The sequence below is a fragment of the Homarus americanus genome, unplaced genomic scaffold (genome assembly GCF_018991925.1).
Source record: "Homarus americanus isolate GMGI-L3 unplaced genomic scaffold, GMGI_Hamer_2.0 scaffold40565, whole genome shotgun sequence".
Lineage (NCBI taxonomy): Eukaryota > Metazoa > Arthropoda > Malacostraca > Decapoda > Nephropidae > Homarus > Homarus americanus.
Window position 1 is genome coordinate 4,856,398 of NW_024735503.1, and position 23,654 is coordinate 4,880,051.

The 23,654-nt window shown below is 35.7% G+C and overlaps 1 protein-coding gene across 11 annotated transcripts in view; it reads left to right on the forward strand.

Annotated features, from left to right (window-relative positions):
• The window catches only part of LOC121871233 (dihydropyrimidinase-like), a 146,129-nt gene extending 122,855 nt beyond the window's left edge, over positions 1-23,274 (forward strand). For 3 of the 11 annotated variants that reach the window (XM_042373438.1, XM_042373437.1, XM_042373440.1), the window contains 9 exons: positions 1,836-1,963; positions 2,193-2,372; positions 2,611-2,724; positions 9,069-9,301; positions 12,827-13,052; positions 13,982-14,092; positions 16,228-16,401; positions 16,494-16,659; positions 20,320-21,371. In XM_042373438.1, the coding sequence (XP_042229372.1) occupies positions 1,836-1,963; positions 2,193-2,372; positions 2,611-2,724; positions 9,069-9,301; positions 12,827-13,052; positions 13,982-14,092; positions 16,228-16,401; positions 16,494-16,659; positions 20,320-20,411 (1,424 nt within the window). In that variant the 3' untranslated portion in view covers positions 20,412-21,371. The other 8 variants (XM_042373436.1, XM_042373439.1, XM_042373432.1 and 5 more) reach the window with 7 other exon arrangements.
• Positions 23,275-23,654: the final 380 nt, after the last annotated feature.

Below are 23,654 nucleotides of genomic sequence, written 5' to 3' on the forward strand. Positions count from 1 at the left end.
CCTCCTTCTGGGCCTCTCATCTTCAACCATCTCAACACTCTACATTGTGAGTTACAGCCTAACATAACATTTGTTTATATGTCATCATAATTATGTACCGCTTGCGGTAACAGACAGTACACCGACGACCAGGTGTTCAACATGGATGAATCCGGGTTGTTTTGGAAGAAATTGCCATCCAAGACCTTCGTAGTCAAGTCTACGAGCAAGTGTCGGGGCCGGAAGTTGCAGAAGGAGCGCATCACTGTCCTGTTCACCGCCAATGCCTCCGGCACTTAGTAAGCTGAAGTTGTCTGTGACCCACAAAGCCCGCAAGCCGCATGCTCACAAAAATATGGACATGAGCAAGTTAAATGTCCGTTGGCTAACCTCACGGAAGGCATGGATGTTCACTGGTCTGTCCCTCTCCTGGTTTGACAACTGTTTCGTTCCTAACGTGAAGAAATTCTGCGAGCAACATAATGTTTCATTCAACATTTTGTTGCTCCTTGACAAAGCACCAGGAAACTCGCCCCTATTGCTGGATCGTCACCCCAATGTAAAAGTGGTCTTCCTTCCCCCTAACACTACGTCGTTAATCTAGCCCATGGATCAGGAGTTGATATGCAACGTCAAGGCTGCTTTCTCCGCAAAGAAGTTTCGGCTCCTGACCGACTTCACTAACACCAAGGATGAATTGCAGAACCTTCCGAGTGGCACCGATGGCGAGAGCGAGGACCCAGAACAAGATTTGGCGGACCATGAAGTGCGAGTCAAGCAGTTCTGGAACTGTTTAACGTCAAGAAAGCTGTTGATTTCTTGATGGAGGCATGGGGGCAGCTGTCTGTGGCAACGATTCGTCACGCGTGGCGGCATGTGTTGGAGGGTATCCCAGGTAAAAGGCAGAGCCAAGCGGTGGCTGGTGAGGCTCAGTCTGTTGCTGTGGCATTGGACATTGCAAGAGAGGCTGCACAAAGTGTTAGTGCTGCAGGCTTCTCCGAGACCACAAATGACGACATCCTGGAGGTAATCAGGCAACCTGATGTGACTGCGTAGGAGATGTTAGAAGATGATGACGTCAGTGAACAGCCAGGTGTTATGGAAGAACAAGAACAGAAGCTAACACATGGTGATGTGAAGGAGGTCATCGAGTTTGTTGAGAAAATCAAGCTCTTCCTTGCCAAAGACCCAGTCAATCATCGCTATGAAGTGTCAAATAACCTTCTGTTGAAATCTATGGAGCCGTATGTCCAGATGTATCACGACCACATCAATGCTAGCCGTCAATGAAACATTACAGAGTTTTTCACCCGCAACCCACCACAGCCAGCCCAAGTCAGTGATAGTAATAGTGAGGATATGGACTTTGAGGGGTTTGACGAGGGGGCCCTGCTAGCCTCTGTGGTGGATAGTGATACAGGTGATACAAGTGATACACCTGAGGGCCACTAATCTGCCCTCTGCCTCAGAACCAGCCCCCCATCCCTGTGTGCCCAGCCATCTCTTCTACTGACGTAAGTGTTAAAAAGCCTAATATTATTGATATTTCTCTTATATATTAATTGTGTGTGCATACCATCATAAAATTAAGATGTTATTTTTACTACAACATACGTATTGTGTCGGAAAAAGGGTAGTCTGGGGGTCTGCCCAGTCTCTATTTCAATTAATCCCATATGTTCTGTTATTTCGTTTATGCGTTTCGCGTTATAAGCGGACCTCCATGGGTTTAATTGACCACGTAAAACGAGACTATGCTGTACAGTATTTTATTATGCTATTCATGCTAGTGTCTCCAGTTTAATGAGCTAAATTATCGTTATGTATAAGTATGTAACTTTGTACTGTCCCCACAGTGGACTTTGCCCTGCCTCAGCGTGGAGAGTCACTGGTAGAGGCATACCACCGTTGGCGCACATGGGCTGACGCTAAGGTGTGCTGTGACTATGCTTTGCACGTTGGAGTCACATGGTGGTCAGATAAGGTAATTATTTTTTCCTCTACACTAATATCTTCGCTCAATAGTAATATAGTAAGCCCTACATTTGTTTTGGAGTTGTGTTCTTAAAAACTTCGTGTTTGTGGAAGTTACTCTTCATTGAGAAAAAAATTTATTTCTCATTGTGTTTCCCTTCAGGGTAAATGTTTATGACTGAGATCCTTAATTCCACTGATTTCAACCATCATACTACATTAATATAATATACACACAGGTAGGTGAGGAGATGCAGGAGTTGACTGAAGAGAATGGCATTAACTCATTCAAGATGTTTATGGCCTATAAAGACACTTGGCAGCTTGGAGATGAAGATCTTCTTAAATCATTCAAAAGATGCAAGGAGATTGGTGCTTTAGCTCAAGTACATGCTGAAAATGGGGATATCATCAAGGAGGTAAGCAATTTTTTTTTCAATGAAACCTTTGAAGTAAAGTACTGTACACTAACATTTTTCTGTAATTGATTTGATAATACTGTACAGGTAAATTGTTCCAGTGGTTTGTCTGCTCCTTATTTAAAAGACTGGTTCAGTTTTTCATAATCTCATTAATATGCTGAAGAGTACGACATATTTCTTAAATTAGTACGGTATGTACAAAGACAAAATAACAAAATTTGGTCCTTTTTCTCAGAATTCAAGAAAAATGTTAGCCCTGGGTATCACAGGACCAGAAGGGCATGAAATGTGTCGCTCAGAGGAAGTTGAAGCTGAAGCAACCAACAGAGCCTGTGTTTTGGCCAATCAGGTGAGCAACATGCAGATTCTTGAATTTGGTGAAACAAAAGAATGAATGTATTTTAGTAAATTATTCATTTTATAACTAGTGATTGATGTTCAGTTATATTTTTTTTACTTTTATATGTAAGGAAATTGTCAATAGAATAAAGAAATGAGTGTACATGTATAGTGCAAAATTTGTATAACTGTTAATGTCTCCCAAATCTGTTCATACAGTGTACACAGTATTGTTTTTCCAGGAAAGTTATTGCCAGTGTGGCCGTGAAGTTTGAATTGACATTAAAAGTGTGATGCTCTTAACTACAGGTGTTCCTTTACTTAAGAACTTTCAGAGATACGAATAAACCTCTGTGTATACTGTCCGTGAATCATTTACAGTTAACGATAACAACCTAGTGTACATGCTTGCAATAGGCTATCCTTACCAGTAAGCTTCTTTATCCTGGCCTTGCCTACCATACCCCTAGATTCTTTATTTAAGTTGTTACATGAAGAGCAGAACCTCAGTCACTATACAGTATATATGCCACTTTAAATCTACAAATAATGTACTTAATGCAAATGAAGATTTACAGATAATTTTCATTTAATCTGTGTCTATTACCATCACTGGTGACATTGTTGCCAAGTTAAATTCTTCACTGTAGCCACACTCTTCTAGCCTTCAACCTACCAGGCTGAGCTGTGATGTATGTTATGGCTTTTTTCAACTCCTAATTTTGAGTAGATATAATACACAGTACAGGTACTTAAATTTCTTAATTTTTTTTACTCCGTTGCATGCACACACAATCCTTCACACATAATGTGCAAAAAGGGTAAAATAATTAACTATCATGAGGTCAAAAACATAGAGGGAGTAAACATTTCTTTGTGTGCGAGAGTAAGCAGGCTGAGCGGAGGGAGGGAGGGAGCTCCGTTGCTAGAGGGTTGACAGAGGAAGCGTCCCAGCTGTGTTGGGTTGCTATGGCGAGCTTTAGGCCATTCGGCCAATATCTATGCAAATAGCAATTGTGTTAAACTTTCATTTAGTTTTTGCTTAATGATTTTAGTTGCATTTTTTGCATCTTGATACAGGGTAGTATAGAAAAGTTGCTTGAAGTAGCACAATTGTTGAATATATAAGAAAGATAGGTTGTATGGTTAATAAATGCTGGGAAAGGAAGTACTGTACAGTGAGTTATGAGTTTGCTTCAGCCTTTTGGCTGAGTGATAATATTCCTTAATTTAATTTATATTTTTACAACTTGTTCGGTATCTACAGGAGTAAAGTTGGACTTGCAATCAATTGGACTTACAAACAAGCCTCAGGAACATAATTTGTCATAAGTAGAGGAGCACCTGTATTATGCTTGTTACTTTACTGTTATACAATGTTTGAATATATATTTTTCATTGATGCTCAAACACATACTGTAAAATGTTTAATAAATGTTGTATTGAGAGGGAGTAGGTTCCCACTGCATATTGTATACAGGTAACTGCAACACTAGGTGCCACAAAACAGTTTGATTTTGTCTTATTGTTGAAATTATTGATGCCTTGCATGCCTTATATGTGTTACAGGTACTCTCATTGTTGCTGCTCTATTGCATGCATTTAGATGCCTCCTCATGCATACATGACTACTCGGTACCTGGATTGTGTTATACATTTTGTGTAGGGTAATTGAAAAATAATGCCCAAATCTGGGCATTATTTATCACTGACCCTGTAATTACAGTGATAAGTGAAGTAGATTCTTACAAAAGATTGCTTGTGTGACTTTGTTCGTGGTGCTCCCTAGCATTGTGATTCTTTCCTCTACCATTGATACTTCCACTCATGATTCATTTATTCATCATATTTCCACTCTTCATTCGTGGTACTGTACACTCATTATGACAAGAAATGGGAGTTGTAGGGTGAGAGGTTGGCAGTCCTCATTTAGGAGGACAGAATGAGCAAAAGTTACAAAGTGATGAAAGATGGTTGGTTGGAATTAGTTTAAATGTTAAAGATGAGAATTAGAATAAAAATGCAAGACTGTAAAGGCAATACAGTACTATATTTAACAAAAGGAAAGGTACCAAAGGAATTATACTATGCAAGTACAGTAAGTCCTCGCTTAACGTTGTGGTTTCGTGCCTGAAAACCGCGATGTTAATGGAAACAACGTTAACGGAATCAATTTTCCCTATAAGAAATAGGTAAAATACAAGAGTTATGTTCCACAGCCACCCTTTGCCCCATAAAATACATTACAGATACATAAATTCAATGGAATTTTTATAGAAAATTGTATATATTATACATCCAAAAGGGTAAATAAACTAAATCATTTTGTATTGTACTCACCCATGGGCAGAGATGGCGCGAGTGTGTGGTGGGTAGTGGATAGGAGGAGGGTGGTGAGTCACTGAGACCCGGAGGGTGGCTCCTCCTCCCTCTCTGACTGGGTGAGAGAGGGTGATGCGCTGTACAAAGTAGTCCGTGACGACATTATACTGAATTGGCGGGAAGTTGTCTTAATCATGGGTGTCTAAAGAGTAGCAATGTTATAACGAAACAACGTTGTCAGGGACAATGTTAAACGAGGACTTACTGTACAGTATACTGTATGAGGTTAGAGCTGCTGTGCATTAGTGGGTGCTGTAAATAAAATGAGAGGTGCAGTAGAAAATTATGTAAATATGTATGGAGAGAGAAACATACCAAAGGAGCCTGTTTTACTGTGTGTGTGTGTGTGTGTGTGTGTGTGTGTGTGTGTGTGTGTGTGTGTGTGTGTGTGTGGAACATGGACTCGGGATGCAAAAGAAAGATGCAATTCATGCTAGAGAAATGAAGTGCTTGAGGGCAGTATAAGGTATACACATGGTTCAGAAAGTAAGAAATACAGAAATATAGACATGGAATTTTTTTTTTTCATAGAACAGATCGTAGTCTACTTGGTTGGTACAGATGTATTTAGAAAGTTAACTGAAAGATTGTCTGATAAGGAGTGGAGAAAACCAAGATGATGGAAGAATGGGAGCACTAAAAGTGAGCGGCAGACATTCAGGAAGAAGCAGTGTACATAAATACCGTATATACTCATCTATAACCCCCCCTCGTTTATAGGTCGACCCTGATTTTTTGACCAAGAAATCGTTAATTTACAATATTCCTCGTTTATAGTTCGACCCATGTTTTTGAGGGTAATGGAACAACAAAACCTTCACTAAAAATGCTCTACGTCATATAAACTGAGGCTCGCCGTGCATGAAACACGAGTGCCGAAGGCAAATTGTTTACCATTTATTATTACGACACTTTACACTGAAACGCTGGTAGTTTCAACAAAAATATTGTATATTTCTATTCAAGTATTTATTCAAGTCAATTAGGAGGGAACATTATTGTAATACAACAGTTTTTTAACTAAACCATTCGAAAAGCGATTACGGTAACATCTTTTGAACAAAAGAAAGCAAAAGTCATTGCTTTCGTCACGATTTTATCCCACTTTCCATTGTAATACGCACGTAATTTCAGCAAAAATATTACATTTCCGTGAATGTATTACATCAAGCACAGTATGAATAGAATATCATTGTAATATAACAGAATTTTAACCGAAAACTATTAAAAAAACGAGTAACATCTCAAGAACAGAAGCTTAGGTAAAGTCTTTTGTTTTCGTCATGTATTTTATCCTATTTTACATTGAAATACATCACGTTTCAGCAAAACTACTATTTATTTCCGAGAATATGTTCATTCAGGCGCAGTTTAGGTAAAATATACGTGTGATGTAATAGTTTTTAACTGAAAACGATTAAAAAAACACGTACCCTCTAGCCCTGTTCAAGGAGAGACTGGGAGAAGCTGTTTGGTGCTGCAGACGATGACAAGGAAAATGATTTTGATGGATTTTAATGAAAATATTCAGAAATATGGTATCGTAGTATTTATTCAAGTCAATTAGGATAGAATATTATCGTAATACAACAGTTTTTTAACTGAAAACCATTCGAAAAGCGATTACGGTAACATCTTTTGAACGAAAGAAAGCGAAAGTCGTTGCTTTTGTCACGATTTTATCCCACTTTCCACTGTATTACGTACGTCATATCAGCAAAAATATTACATTTCCGTGAATGCATTATATCAAGCACAGTATGAATAGAATACCATTGTAATATAACAATATTTTAACCAAAAACTATTAAAAAACGAGTAACTTCTCTTGAACATCGGAAGGTTAGGTAAAATAGTTTTCGTCATGTATTTTATCCTATTTTACATTAAAATACATCACGTTTCAGCAAAACCACAATTTATTTCCGAGAATATATTCATTCAGGCGCAGTTTAGGTAAAATATACGTGTGATGTAACAGTTTTTTAACTGAAAACGATTCGAAAAACATGTGTACTGTCTAGCTGATACAGCTGGTGGTGCGTGATGCGTCATGCGTCGTTGTAAACGATAGGAGGTTGAAGTAGATTACCGGGTGTTATATTAAGTGTGAAATATCGAAAAGGTTTTTAATACCGGTATTTTTTGTAGATCAATGAGAACTGTGATACCGTATATGATATGATAAGTTATCCTGTGCTAAGAACTTCAACATAGACTACTGAAAGCACGTTGTAAGGTAATTTAGCCTATTGTAAGTTGGTGAGCTTCATTTACTGAAGGAACTGCACAACTTTTCATTACTAATTGGTACATATTTTACGTTTCCATTGTTAACTGGCAGTAAATGGTAAATATTTTTCATGTCTGAAGCTAAAAATTGCTCCTCGCTCTTCCCATCATGCACGGGTTCAACCTAACAAAACTATTACGCATGTATAGGACGACCCCCAATTTTTTGCCTAAAAATTTGGTCTTAAAAACTCGAACTATACACTAGTATATACAGTATGTTAAAAGGTCTTAGTACTGTATAGTGATGTTTAGGGGAGGAAGGATGGGTGCTGATGAGTGTTGCCTGGTTGTGTAAAGTGACAATTACATTTGGTGTCCTGTGGACAGGGAGCACCATCGCAGAATACCATCTATTATATCAGTAAACATATTAAATAATGGTAGAATCTAAGTTTGTATGCATTTATGCACATGTATGCTCTTAATTCTTGTTGCCTTGCATTAACTGGGAAATGACAGAATATTAAGAGAAAGGCTATAAAATTCCTGCTCATAGAAGTCTTTCCCCTATTCATGATACACCATTTTCAGATTTCTTCTATTCATGGTACACAACTCCCAATTATTAATGCAATTCTTCCCATTCATTCATATTACATTGTACAGTACAGTACTGTATTTATGAAATGTTTGCAAAGCTATTTTTTATCCTTGATTTAAGCCTTTTTTTTTTTTTTTTTTTTTTTTTTTTTTTTTTTTTTTTTTTTTTTTTTTTTTTTAGTTTCTTCAGACTTATAAAGTGCTTTTCCTTTGGTATTTAAACCATCTGTAATTACTGTACTACAAAAGCAATGTGTCCAAAAGCCCCACAGTCTGTGCAATATTATTTGATAATTTGTTGAGAAATATCAACTCTGAAGTCTCTTCACCAAATATATATCTAAATGTATGGAGGTGTAGTCTGTACAAATCTTCTCCTGAACCAACAAAATGTTAATACTGTAGCTGTACAAATGGTAGTGTTAAAGATTGAAAATAATCAACAGCCTTAAAGATTTGGCTTACCCTTATTTGCGAGTTGACGGCCACAAAATATATAATTAAGCTACTGGATTGTTAGCCGAATTAAAAAAAAATACAACCCAAAGAAAATAAAGGTTGGAATGTGTCTAAGTAGGCTAATACTGTAATGCAGGAACTGTGTTGCACAGTCATACCTTTCCTTTAGTATGATAGCAGCAGCAGAGCTTGAGTCAGGCCTTTAATCTTTATTGATGAGGGAGCTGGCTGCACCTGTACTTGGTCCTGGAAAACCAATATGGCTACTGATGAACACTGGACTGGAGAGTAAGGTTGTACAGACTACTGTTGTATAAAAACTGTCATTCATAACCCTTCAGTGTTAACGGTTGCATTTGAGAGGTCCCTCCTCTAAGAGCTCTATTTGTGAGCAGAGGGGTTTTGTAGGTGTGTGATTAGTACCAGCACCAGTATTGAAGATTAACTTATGTTCTAAACCAGACTTGCTGAGTACAATGCTTGAGTCTCCTTTACTGGCCTAAGGCTTTAAATGAAACTAAATTGAGTACTGCATTACACGTGTAAAGAGATGGACACTGTAGGTATTACACAAAAATTTGCTTTTGTGGTATTAATTCTTGTTTTTATAATTTTCTTTTCATCTGCATTGTTTTACAATCATTTTATATTTTTTTCTTTTATTTTTCCACATCTTAGGTTGGCTGTCCTTTGTATATAGTGCATGTTATGTCAAAGAGTGCTGCTGATGTAGTTTCCAGTAAGCGAAAGCAGGGCCACATTGTGTTTGGTGAACCCATTGCTGCCTCTCTGGGAACTAATGGTACTCACTACTGGCACAAGTGCTGGCGGCATGCAGCTGCCCACGTGATGGGTCCACCCCTTAGACCTGACCCAGACACACCCAGATACCTCATGGATCTTTTGGCAAAGTATGCTTTTTTTGTTAATACTGTATTATTATTGTTTGTATTTGAGTAATGGGCTTAATTATAAATATTGATGATGTAACTCAGTAGTTTATTCAGCTCTCTTGAGATAAATCTACTTCTGTATTATCATTTTACTCTAAGAATTTAGGATTTTTCTCACTACAGTATTTACAATCTGTCTTATACTCAATGTCCGGAGTAAATGTTTTGCAGTAGTATCAAACAAGGAATTTATAAGGAGTAAATTTATTATACTCAGAAGAAAGATATGAGGAAAGGAGGAAAGAAATGAATGCAAGTACAAAGTTTGTTGACGTGGTAACCGGTACTTTGTGACGAATTGGTTCTCAATTCTGGTGCAGAATATTTACCCATGTTCATTGTTCAAACATTTTCTCTCCTTATACTGTGCCCTTTACTTTCTTCATCTTGCACAGCTGCTTTACTTGCAGTACCTATTAGGGAAAGTTTATTTCAGGTTGGGTGTCCTCTTTATATTTGCAAAATTATGAGCAAATCAGCCGCTTCAGCTCTTGGAGAGAATCTTCGAAGAGGCACACTGGTTTGGGGTGAGACTGTTGTCGCTGCTCTGGGAACTGATGGTTCTCACTACTACAATCCTTGCTGGCAACATGCAGCTGGTCATGTTATGTCTCCTCCTCTGCGTAACGATCCCAAAACTCCGAACTTACTGATGGAGCTTTTGAATGCGTAAGATTGTCATTAGTCGTGGAATCGTAATTTGCTAAATTTTTATAATTTGGATGTCCACTTGCTTTATCTGGAATGTAACCCTTATTTGAGCACTTTTCAACACATAGTACCTGATGCACTGAAGCCAAGACACACAGCATATACTGTTATTTTTTCACAAACCAGACTTCTTTTAACCAGAAATCTCCAATAACTAGATTTGGGAAAGTCACAGAAGAGGAAAATTATAATACTGTATGTATACTTTTGAATGATCCCCAACAAGAATGTAATTTGTCTTGATACAATATATAATATGTCAGCGTCCCATTAGGTTCGTGGCCCCACTTCCAAACAAGACCCAATTTTACAGGAAAATAATTGAATCTAAAGCTTTTGATGCCATCAAGTTTGCAGCCCACTAGTGCTGCATGACCAAATAAGATTTGGTTATACAGTATTAGGACATGTAATCCATTTTGCCCCATGTCCTAATGGACTCCAAACTTATTGCCACCACAAACTTGAGGTTCGGCCTTTATTTTTCATTAAGATTTGGTATAACTGGCATTAGGACATTGAGTTTATTGATCCCTAAGTCCTATTAGGCCCTATATCCTAAAGAGCCCCAAATGTACTGTAGGTTAAATTTTTATGGTTGCACAATTGAAATTCAGAAAATTGCATAACAAACCAGAAAATGTGTAGTTTAGGGAGAATTTTGTCTGGTTAAAGGAATGTTGTTAAGTAAGAGTAATACTGTTACAAATGAACTTTTATATTTTTAATACATACAGTACCTGTAAAATCTGAATACTGTAGTCTGTATAAAGTTAGACTGAGGATTCAATTTATTGAGAGAAGTATTTAGCAGAGATTCACTTTTTAACCTGTTTAGCACTCATGTGTGTATTCTTATTCTTACATATAGAAATTAATTGGGTCGTTGAAATCAAGTGCATTGTTTTCTCTTTGTAATATGATTATAGTAAAGTCAGTCAATGTAAATGATCGTCAGTTGAACCCTTTTCTGAATGTATTGTGGTTGTACAAGTCTGAGGCAACAAGTAGTGAATGAAGTGTACAATACTGTAGTAATTAAAGTACAGTAATGAGCTCTTGTACCGTACAGTATATGTTTTGTACGCTCTCCTGAGACACTTGGGGTGCACATTTTTTCTTAATAATGTTGAATTTCTCTATATTGTTATGTTATGTTGTGAAGCTTACTTTTATTTTTCAAATGTTTAGACTTTTTGAATGATGGTGATGATGATCCTACTTTTATAATCTTGGCAAAAGAATTTTATATGTATTTGTTTGAAGATGTTTGCATATTTAATAGAGTACCATACTGTATATGCACGTTTATAGAAGTACGGTACAGTACTGTAAAGTAATAGGCACGTATTCTGAAAATTTTACAGGGATATATATGTACACTACAGATATTTGAAATTGGTAATTTTGTGAAGACCATGGATTACAGTTGTTATACAGTACAGTATTACCCGCTTTACACGGTTTCACTTTCCGCGATTTCTCATTTATGCGGTACCTTGGTACCTTGCCACAACCGCGGTGCATCTACTCATATACGCGGTGAAGTATAATTATTATTATTATTTTTTTTTTTTTTAGCTCATAAAATTCATACAAATTACCCGGCCAGAATATAATTTACTTTGCTGGAATTCTTACAATATGATGATCATTTTGAATATAAACATCATGGATTTTGCATTAGACATACAAATTTTAGATCTAATGTAATAATTTGGTTTACACAAAGCAAGTATTTTATCCTTTGTGCAGAATATATGAAGTTTACATTCAAAATATTCCCTGACCTGCAAGTATTCCAGAAATGTCAATTATATTATCCTAACTTTAGTCTGAGTTATTATTTATTACTAAAAATGTAAATATACTATTTTCTCCCAAAGCTTCTCTGGTAGGGAGGGAAGGTGGGGGGTAGGGACTGACCCCACTAGGGTGGAGTATTTTGATTGACAGATAGTGTCCTTGAAGAATATTTCTTTGTTTATTTACTGAAGATATATGTTTTAGCTCATAAAATTCATACAAATTACCCAGCCAGAATATAATTTACATTGCTGGAATTCTTTCAATATGATGATCATTTTGAATATAAACATCATGGATTTTGCATTAGACATACAAATTTTAGATCTAATGTAATAATTTGGTTTACACAAAGCAAATATTTTATCTTTTGTGCAAAATATATAAAGTTTACATTCAAAATATTCCCTGACCTGCAAGGAATCCAGAAATGTCAATAATATTATCCTAACTTTAGTCTGAAGTATTATTTATTACTAAACATTAAAATCTAGTGTTTTCACCCAATCATTTCTCAGAGAGGCAGGAGCTAGTGAGCTGGGAAAAGGGGGGGAGGGATTTGAGTCCATTATTTGAATGAACATTAACTTGGCGACTGTATTTCTCTTAAATATTAATTGTGTGAGCATACCATCATAAAATTTAGATGTTATTTTTACTACAACATAGGTATTGTGTCAGAAAAAGTGGAGTTTGGGGGTCGGGCCAGTCTCTATTGGAATTAATCCCATATTTTCTGTTGTTCACTTTACGCGGTTTTCACTTTCCGCGGTACCCTGTTGGTTCAATTGACCGCGTAAATCGGGTACTACTGTATATAAAAAATTATCTATATTTCTGTATCTATCTTATCTATCTATCCCTATCTATATTGATCAATTTATATCTATCTATAATTCTACTGTATATCTATCTACCTATCTTAATACTGTACTGATTAAAACAAATTACATGCTGCATTTGCAGTGGTGATCTTCAGACAACAGGCACAGACAACTGCACCTTCTCAGCTTCACAGAAAGCACTTGGAAAGGATGACTTCACTAAGATTCCTAATGGTGTTAATGGTGTAGAAGACAGAATGTCTGTGATCTGGGAAAAGGGTGTGGTGTCGGGTAAGATGGACCCTTGCAGATTTGTAGCTGTTACCTCCACTAATGCTGCCAAGGTCTTTAATATTTATCCCAAAAAGGTAAGTAGATGAGATTGTGTGCAAATTCTTAAATCTTGATTTTTTTTTTATTGGTAAAGGATGGTATCTTCATTTTAATTATGATTAGACTGCACCAAACTAATAGTTGTTGATGCTCAGTCCAGACTTCTTAGATAGGTAGATATTTACTGTATTTAGTTAACTGACCTATAGAGTGATTGCTGCCCACTTATGAACCTCCCTAGCAATTCCTTACTAACTGAGATTGTCTAAAGCAGCTCAATGGTTTCTTTGTGAATCTCACCTGTATGGACACACTCGCTGCAAATATCTTCTTTTCATTATTTACTTGAATAAAAAAAATCATGTGAAAAGCTAGTTTATTTACTTTTATAAGGTTAAAATACTGTAATTGGAAGGGTATTGGAAAAATATGTAAAAGTTTGGCTTAAGTTAAACCTTATTGAAAAGGAGACCAGACAATTTAGTGAACTTTATCACAGTCAAAATAATTACAGTATTTCAAATTCATAGTAAGGTAATTATGTACTCAAAAGTAGAAACTCAGAAAATTGGACTGATTAACAGGAAATGGAATTGATTTAGTCAGAAACCTAGCTAAGGTAGTTAAGTATGATTATTGTTGTTGAGCAACCATATTCCTTGTCTGTGGCACTGACAGAAAATGATCTTGTTTAAAAAATTGATTCACAATATAGATGCTCTTGTCTCAGATATTAAACCTCTCGCCTTGTTCTACAAATATTTTTTCATGGCACATTTTTACGCTGTGTTTGGTCTCATCATGATCTTATTCATATAGACACAAAACTTTATCTTTGATAATCAGATAAAATTATTATGTATAGTAGTATTAAATTCAAGGAAGAAAATTTTTGTAATTAGGATATATGAACATAGGCTATACAGCATGTTTATATGTAAAATAACTAAATTGAATATTCCAGGGTCGCATTGCAGTAGGTTCAGACGCTGACATTGTAGTGTGGAACCCTCATGCTACCAGAGTAATTTCTGCAAAGACTCATCACCAGGCTGTTGACTTCAATATTTTTGAGGTATTTCTTGTCTTCATAAATTACCAATATCAAAGGACCTCAACTGTGCGTGTCATATTTATTGATTATACATGTATCATTTATTGTATATAATATTTATTATATATTTTAGTATACTGATGAGACATTTTTTATTTTCTGTTTCACAATTATTTCAGGAAAGACTTGGTACTGTACAGTTTTAAATTTGTGTGTGTGTGTGTATGTGTGTGGAATTAAGATAAACTTTTCTACAAAATAGGACACAAAATAGTATAGTAAGCCCTCCTCCAGTGTTCATTCGCTTTTATACGCCAAAATAATTGACTAATGCATGTTGTCTGTGTTGATCTACTGTTTGCTGTTTATACTGTTTTTGTGAAACTTCCCCTTAAACACTTTGGACTCTAAACCTAAACAGCATCTTTAGGTGGTGGTTGGGTAAAAAAAAAAGCCTAAAGTGAAGACATTAAGAGAAAATTAAAATTCTTGATAAATTATGAATGAAGCTTGTGTTCCCCCCCCCCCTTCTTTTATTTTTTTTCTTCTTAAAATTAAGAAGAACTATGGGATCCATCAAGAATGCATTGCCATAGTTGTTTGTTTTCTTTCAGGCACTCTGAATAAGGTGCGCAAATCAAAACATGTCGCCAATTAGCTGTGATCTGTTATGTGGCTATGAGTGTTGCCAATGTTACATGCAATGAAAGTATAAAATTTGTGGAAAAATCATTTCAGTACTCTAATTTGACTTTGAAATAAAGAAAATATAATATAATAAAAATGAAGAGCAAGGGTGTGTATTCTGTGTGTAAGGTGAACGTATGTGTAGAGGCAATAGGCAGTTTGTCAATAGCGTGTCTAGCAACTTACCTAGTTGGGCCTATTTCTGTCTAAACACACACCTTTGATTCTATCAAAGGTGTTTACTTTAACCTTTTTGTCACTGATTGTCAAGTTAAATTTAGCTAAATTTAAGCTTAGCTCAAAATAATTTTTTTTTTTTTTTAATGCCTGTATGGTTTGTTGCCTATGCGTGGCCAGCCCAGTTGCCTGCCTCCCCCAGTGTGACATCACGACGTCACACAGAACAGCCGACACAGGTCGCTAGGTGGTTTGAGAGCTGAAACAGATATGTGTTGTATATAAAATGTATGCTATTGTATTTTATGATATGCCGTGTACCATTTTATTGTTTATTATAGCAATTGTACATTTTCAGCATATGCAAAACACAGAATAACAAAGGTCTGGAACCTATTCCCACTTCTTCCATATTACCCGATAAATACTTCTAATAACTGGGTTTCTCACAACAAAATGGATTTTGTTTTTATGTTTCCTTTTATTCATCTGGGAATGCCCTTGTTTGATTTTATTATATTTTTTGTTCATATATAATACAATATAGCTAGGGCTTTTCATTTATGGGTACAGTACAGTATATACAAAGATCTACGTGTTAATCAGAGCATATACATGGCCACATTCTGCAAATCCCATTATTCTCATAAGATTACAACTTCCTCCTACGTGGATTCACTGAACACTTTGTTTTCGTGGACCGTAACCTCCACTTTGGGGGGCTTAATGTACTGTATTATAAACATATTGGTAGGGGGAAGAAACAAGTTTTTTTTTTTTTAATCTTTGGCATGCATTAGAGCAGTGACAGGAGAGGTGTCTCAGTGTTGGCTTAGTATGAGCAGGATGGGTGATGGCAACCTGGGTGGGGTTAACATTGCAGGTTACATCAAAAGTCTGAGAGTTTTATGGAATGATGGAACCGGTATTATTGCACTCTTGGGCACATTTGTGTTATTCTGGATGTACTGAAGTACATATACACATTATCTTCCAATTCCGAGGGAAATGACTTTGCTGCCCAAATATTACTAAGGCATTGCCGTTTCAGCTATAAACATGAAAATTATGGTTTGGTTCAAAATCCACTAAATTTAGAGATCAGTTTATAATTATCATAAAATAATTTATTTGGTGCTTAGTGATATATTAATGTTTTTATACTGACCTTCAGTTAACCAAAATTTTCAGTTATCTGAAATGGCTCTAGGTACAATACATACTGTATATTATCATATCATTATATTGATACTCCCTCTCTCCATAAATAGTTAAGCAATTGATAATTTCAGGGCATGGAAGTTCATGGCATTGCTGATTATGTTATATGTCATGGTCGTGTTGTGGTCGAAGAAGGAGAAGTTCGAGCAGTATCTGGAATGGGCAAGTTTGTTCCTACACCCTCTCACTGTCCCCATGTATATGGCAGAGTGCAAGAGAGGGATCGAACAAATGCTCCATGCAAGGTACGAACATTATGATTATTGAAATAAACTTGTATGTATGTGACAAAATTTATGTCGGTGATTTAAAGGTTAAGACGCTTACTTCTTTGTAGGTTGAGCGCGCACCCTATGATGGCCCTGTTACTCAACTGAATGGTCAAGGACGTGTCCCAGTGCAGGAGAGTGGTATCATGGCTGCCAATCAGGAGACTTTTTATACCCGAGGTCCGACCAGAAGTGGGGGAGTCAACCTCCATGATTCAAGCTTCCACGTGTCGGGTTAGCTTGCAAGCTCAACTAACACGGAGCATATTTAATAATCTGATGCTTAAGAAATTTAAGAATTAGTCATTCCCACATTAAACACAACTAAAGTAAAACATTACAAATTCAGAGAAAAAAGTAATATAAATTGTCAAATTGGTTGACACAAATTTAAGCTTTGGATTATATGAATTTTATAAATCATCAATTTTTATGGTTTCTTAAACAGCACCAGATTTTTAAATGGTTCACATCATCTTTTCTTGCCATTCATACATCTGGGATATAGTAGTCTTCTAACTGATTGACTTCTCTGTGTCACATAACATCAGTTGATCAATTTTTTCTTAGAGAAGATTTAGTAGTGGTTGCAGAACTAACACAAAAAATGCTGCAATACATTAAGATCTATCAAATTCAAAGAAAAACATAAAATAGTTTGAATACCAAAATCCTTATATTATTGTTCATTGTAGCATTAGTGGTAAGTTCTTAAGCAAAGCACTACAAAACAGTAATTAAAACTGAAAGCTTGAATCGTGAGGCAATGATATACAGTACTGGTGTTTATAGAGGATTATATCCTTAAGTGGTTTTGGGACTTATTATTTAAATCCCTTAGCTGTCTTCCTTTCCCTTTGGGATTAGCAACATTTGCCTGAATTACTCATGGAATTTGCACCTTGTCTTCAGTTCTAATATATCAACAACTTTATTTACCCTTTGGCTGGTAACATTGGGCAGTTTATTTCTCAGTAACCTCTCCGACACTACTGATTTTTATGAATGTATCATTCTTTCATCATTTAGTAGTGCATTTCTGTATTAAAGCTAATTCTTGGATATTGCTTTTAAATATTCAAGATTGACTTTATGATCATTACACCTTTGTTGGTGATTAAAGTTATACAAACTAAGTAAGTCTACAGGGTTAGTAACCATATAGCAATTAGTCATGATAAATGATCTCCATCCAACTATAACCCTGAAAAGTTATTGTAATTGAAAACAATACCAAATCAGTTTTTGCTTCATCATAATATGCAACACTTTGTTATTTTGTTTGGTAACAACACTAGGATAAGTGGACCAATAAACTTTCAGTGCCAGCTGTAATTCTGTTGGTGTCTTCACTGTTTAGGGAGAGCTAAGTAGATTAATTATCCAACTTTGTCACATAATTAATTATTTCTACTATTCAAACTGTTCTGCCCACAATATATCTTTCAGTCCATGGTAGTAGTATCCAGTTCAGTGGTTTGATTTTGTCAAATTATAGCTTGACATACTGTAGGTCCAATGAGATTCATAATTTTAACTGCAGTTCAAGCCAAATGATTTTATAGTGTAAGCATAGGAAATTTATGGATCTTTTCATTTGTTGTGTCCAGTACATGTAATTCATTACAAGCTAAGGAGTTTGGGATTGTGGGCCCCAAATGCTTATAAGGTTTATTTACTTATTAACACAAGCAAGAAATGTACAACATTCGGGTACAATGTAAAAATAAAGAACTGTACTTAAACGAAAAGCGCGCGCGTGCAAAAATAAAAGAAGCAAATAATACGATACATCACAACAGCTATCTCTGAATGTCCCATAGAATCGGCAGTATTATTGGATTATGGTTATATGTTAACCAGCAACTTAGGAAATTTTTTGTATGTGATTCTTACCTTGTGAAAAGACCCATAAAAATGGGAAGAATTTTTTTGTACTTTACTATTATTTTTACAAATTTTCCTTGGATGAATGAAATCCATCCCGGATGTAAACATTGGAGTTAATGCATTGTAGCAGGTGTACAGATGTTTAGGGTGGTTTCAACACAGTTACTGCCCACCACGTATAGAGTATAGAAGTTTAAATAATAAAAATAATTTTATTTATCGAGAAACATGATGTCTTAAGCTTTGCTCATTAATCTATAGTTTTAATACTTATGATAGTCTTAATGTTAAGTTAGTGCTGGCAGTCAGCTACATTTCTAATTGTTTGGTCAAAATGTAGTTAACCTCACTATTACCCAATTATGTATGTTTACTTGGGTGCCTTTGTAGTACCACCTGTTTGCTTTTGTTGCTGGCTTTATGTAACAAGAGTGACCTGTCATAGGCCACTTCTACCTGGAAGTTAGAAATGAGGGATTGATCTGAAATCTAATTTTCTGAGCCAATAGCCAAGGAACTCTGATATTCTCCCTTCTCACACTTGGGTTCTTCATTGGTCAGCTGGAAAATTAATGCAAATGATAGATTGCTCATAGAATTCAATAAGATAGCACCCCATACCTGCCAAGTGATGTGTACAATAATGGCTAGGTGGGCCTGAGCTCTATTCAATTACCTGTTTTTGGAGGGCAACCTTTGCTTAAATTCCCTCTGTGGATGATAAAGATGATAAGTAAGATGAGCTGCCTCAGGGGATACTGTACAGTACAGGAACACTAACCAGTCTCCAGGATTTAGGGATCAATCCCCCCACTTACAACAGAGACCATAATTTTTGCCTTGGAAAATCTCCCTCCTCCCATTGGTGTCATGGGAGGCATTTAGCACTGAAAGGTTATTTGTCTAGCTATCATATTGTTGAGACAAAAAAAGGAGTATTTATGGTTTTCACACATGGCAAAAAAATATTAGTCTTTTTGATGCGACTATATATATGAGAAACCTTTTCAGGTATCCAATTATAAGCTGGGGGTTGTTATTTATAGCACCTAGCCACTGTTAAGGGGTATATATGGGATCTAACCCCATAGATTCAATATGGCTGTATAACGTGAGTCATCTGTTATGGTGTGATCCAGATTATATGTACCTAACAATGGACATTATAATTTGTCACATATCTTAAGTGTTTTGATTTCTACATTCTTACAGACTGTCAATTTCTTCCATAAATATAGGAAAGCTGTGATCTCTTCTGTACCAAGGGAATTTACTGTACTTACGTATCACTGGAAGAATTTTACCGAGACACATGTTGTGAGTAACAATAATGAGTCTTCTCAGAGCATCACATGCAATGAAAGGTTACATCAAGGAAGGATTTTGTGGAGATTTAGTATATTAAAGGTGTTGTGAAATATAATTAGCACTAACTGTGGATGTTTGTTCATAAATTTTTTTTAATCAGATAATCGATTTTAACTGCACATGAAATCTTTATGCATCACCATATGTAGCAGATAAAAAATTCAGTCTGTGTCCATCTGTATTTTTTTTATCAAGGCAGACATTTTAAAAACAATGTTTAAACTCTTTTAAACATTTTCTTGGATATACATATACTGTATAAAGAAAAAAATTAAGCTTGGAAGATAGTTTGTGGCACATCCTCAAAATAAAATTAACGAACCTACAGTACAGTACTTCGTATTCACACAGTTGCTTTCAATAGATTATTTTTTCTGTATCTTTGGAAATGTCTGAAAAATATTTTTAGAATACGACTAAACATTTTAATAGTACTGTACTGTATTTACTAAAGATATGCTATATTCCATACAGTACTGAATTGAAATCTTGAGAAATGAAGACAATTAAAATTTTTAAGTTGAGTGTAAAATCAGTAAAATATCCTTGGTCGTATAAGTAAACTGCCACAGTCTGCTTTAATATTATAATATTACAGTATATTGGTAATCTGAAGCAGCCAACTGGTTATTGTAGGGTGGCAGAGAGACGACGATGTTAGGCCTCGGACGAGCATCAGGCTAGTTTCTCCTCACAGTGGCACATCTCTCCAGGGTATCTTCTGGTGACTCGACTGCTTAGAAATATTCTAGGAGCAAAGCACAGAGATGCACAAGTTGACTGCTTTACAACAAATTGTAGTGGGGAAGAACTTGGGAGTTGACACAGCAGTAGTAAAAGCATTGCTTAGAGGCATTCTAGTGACAACTTTGGGACAGTCACCTGAGTGCTACAAATAATGCCTTTTGAATTACGGTATAAACTGTTTTCAAAATGCCGTGCATTAAGTGCTTCCTCAACTTTTTTAACAGGCTATGGTGTTTAACTTGACACTGATTAATTATCTAATCACAATTTAAATAAACAATGAAATAACTAACTTAAGCTATACCACAGTAAGCTGAGTAAATGGAAATGAACTTATTGAACAGTCAGTCACACTCATTAAATTAATGACTTATACCAGTGGGGTTCACTCTTCTCACATCTTAATGTTTGTTTGAATAGCTTAGTGAATGCATGATGTTTGATACATGAATTACACCTTTTTTCTGAAGGGTGTTTGGTATGAAATAACTATTGCTTTACTATACTTGGCTTTATTCTGCTTAACCTCCACTGTTTTATTATCTTTCTTTTGCAGTAAACCTTGAATGGAGTAGTGAATGTACCACAAATTTTGAATTTGTATTTGTCTCCTTATGTTATGTTTTGTTCTAAATAATAATGAATGGCTTTGACTGCTTTCAGGTATGTTTTGTTTTTACTAACATCATTTATAAAATATTTGACTTACTAATTGAATGAACTTTGGCAGTATACTTCCAGAAATTGCCATAACTAAACAACAATTGCTCAAGATCATATTTTTAACATTAGTCTCTTAGTATCTGCATATACTGTACTGTACAGCATAATACTCTCTATATGAAAATTGTGATAAGTTGCATAACTTGAGCATCAAAGTTGTAACAATTTCTTCACTCACACATATATTATTGAACTGCAGCAAGTTTGAACTAGTATTTACTGTATTAATCACTTTTACAGGTGCCCAGGTTAATGACAAGTCTCCAAAGCGACCTTCAGTGAAGGTGAACAACCCACCTGGAGGTAAAACTTCTGGTAGCTTCTGGTAGACGTGGTGATGGTGGAGGCTGATTACAACTGTCTTTTGAAGATATAAATTATATTGCCCTTCAAATTATGTATTCAAGAAACATAAGAAGGTATTATGAAAACAGACAGGCAAATGTATAAATTATTCATATATATATATATATATACACTTAATATTATAATTTATAATTTTTATTCCAAATTCAGAAGATATAATGATATTCATATTTTAAGATTTGTTACCAAAAGTTTTCCTGTTCTAACTTCAAAGATGATTTTTAATAGTGCATTTGAAAGATTTTGTGATGCCTAATTTTTGTTCATATACAGTATATGTACTTTTTTTGCTTCATATTTCAAAGATCAAGAAACACACAAAGGGCCTCACGAATTGACCTTTGAAGTAATGTACATTTACTGGAAACTAGATATTACAGAAAGTTATCACTGTCTACACTAGCATGTTGTCACTGCCAGTATGTGGAGTGAACGTTGCCTTTTCCACAACTTATCACTTGAGTAAACGATATGACAGCAGCTGACATTTGTTGCCTTACTAAAAGACACGGATGTGAAATATGTTTTTTAAGATAGATAAGGAGACTTTCCAGTCATCTTCATTTGTAGTTTTCATGTCTCACAGAGGAGCATCAAAGTGTGAAATCTTCATTCAAGATACTGTAATGGCAAATTAGTATAATTATCTGAACATATGAAACCCATTAATTTCAGTATTTAGCATCTAGTATTTTTTTCTTCTAAAATAATCCTTATTCTGAAAAAATCAAAGCATATACAAGTCTTACATGGGACTATTTATTATCTCACTGTATTTAGTATACATGGAATCCCCGAGTTACAAGCTCCCATACTTACAAATGTGATCCCATTATATTCATAATAAAAATCCAGCACAACATATGAACATTCACTGGTACTTACAAAGGCAGCGTGCCTCAGCTACGTGCTTGGTGGATCCAGGTCCTGGCAACAACAGCAGTCAGTCAGTTGGGCATCACCTTTCGTGTGTGTTTCTTGGTATCTGCTTGCTGATTTTTGTGAATCCTTATCATGACTGGGAAGCATGCGAGTAGTGGATATGATGATCCAAAGTCCAAAAAGTGTCAGACCAAGTTAGACACAATTAGCAAGCCTCCATCCCAAATTAGCCAGTTGCTAAAGTTGAACTGGGATATGATTAACACAACTCTTTAAAGACAAGGACAGAATTCGTGAGCATGTAAAGGGATCTGCCACAATGTAGTCTGCCACTGTTACTAAGCAGAGATGGGTGTTATTGTGGAGATGGAGAAGTTGTTAATAGTATGGATAGAGGACCAGTGTCAGCATAATGTGTCCAACACTATCTTCACCTAGAAATTAAAGCATCTACTAGTTCTCCTAGCTTTATCCATTCATATGAGCAAGCCATCTTCAAGGTAACTACCCCCAAAAAATTATATACTACAAATAATTTACATGCATTAATTACTATTTGTGGCTTAGAATTATGAGTTTATGGATAGGAATGGGTTGAATTTTTCTTCTATTGCAAAATTAACATGGTTCTGAGTTACGCACATATCGACCTACAACCAGGTCCAAGAACGTAACGCGGGGACTTCCTGTACTTTTTATCTATATAATAGACTTGAATAAGATTTTTATCGCCCAAAATATCTTGTTTTGTCTTTGTAAATTACCTGGTCAAAACTGTGTACTACTGTACTTTGTTCTCAAGTATTTATACAATTTTGTCTGTATAGCCATACTGTGGCAATTATGGCATTGGACAATAAATTCATCAACATATTTTTGTATTTTGTCTGTTATCTTTTAGCAACAGTTAATAATTAAATAAAGTATGTAAATGGGATGAACATTTGGCATTTGGTTCCAACCAGGTACACTGTAAAAATAATGTACCTTAGGTCCATTGGATGGCTGAAGTATCGGAAGTGATGAGAGGAGAGGTGGAGGGGTGACTTGGAGGAAGACATTGAGCAACAATGTGGAGGGGAATTGCCAGAAGACACAGTTGCTTATGTGTTTTACCACATTGAAATGTCCAAATGGCTGCATTGAGCTGATGGGTGGTGGTATGTTCGAAAAAGCCATGTTTGCATGAGTGTCATGAACATTCAAAACACCGCAACATGGTCAATGTATAATTTTCTATGAATGGGCATTAT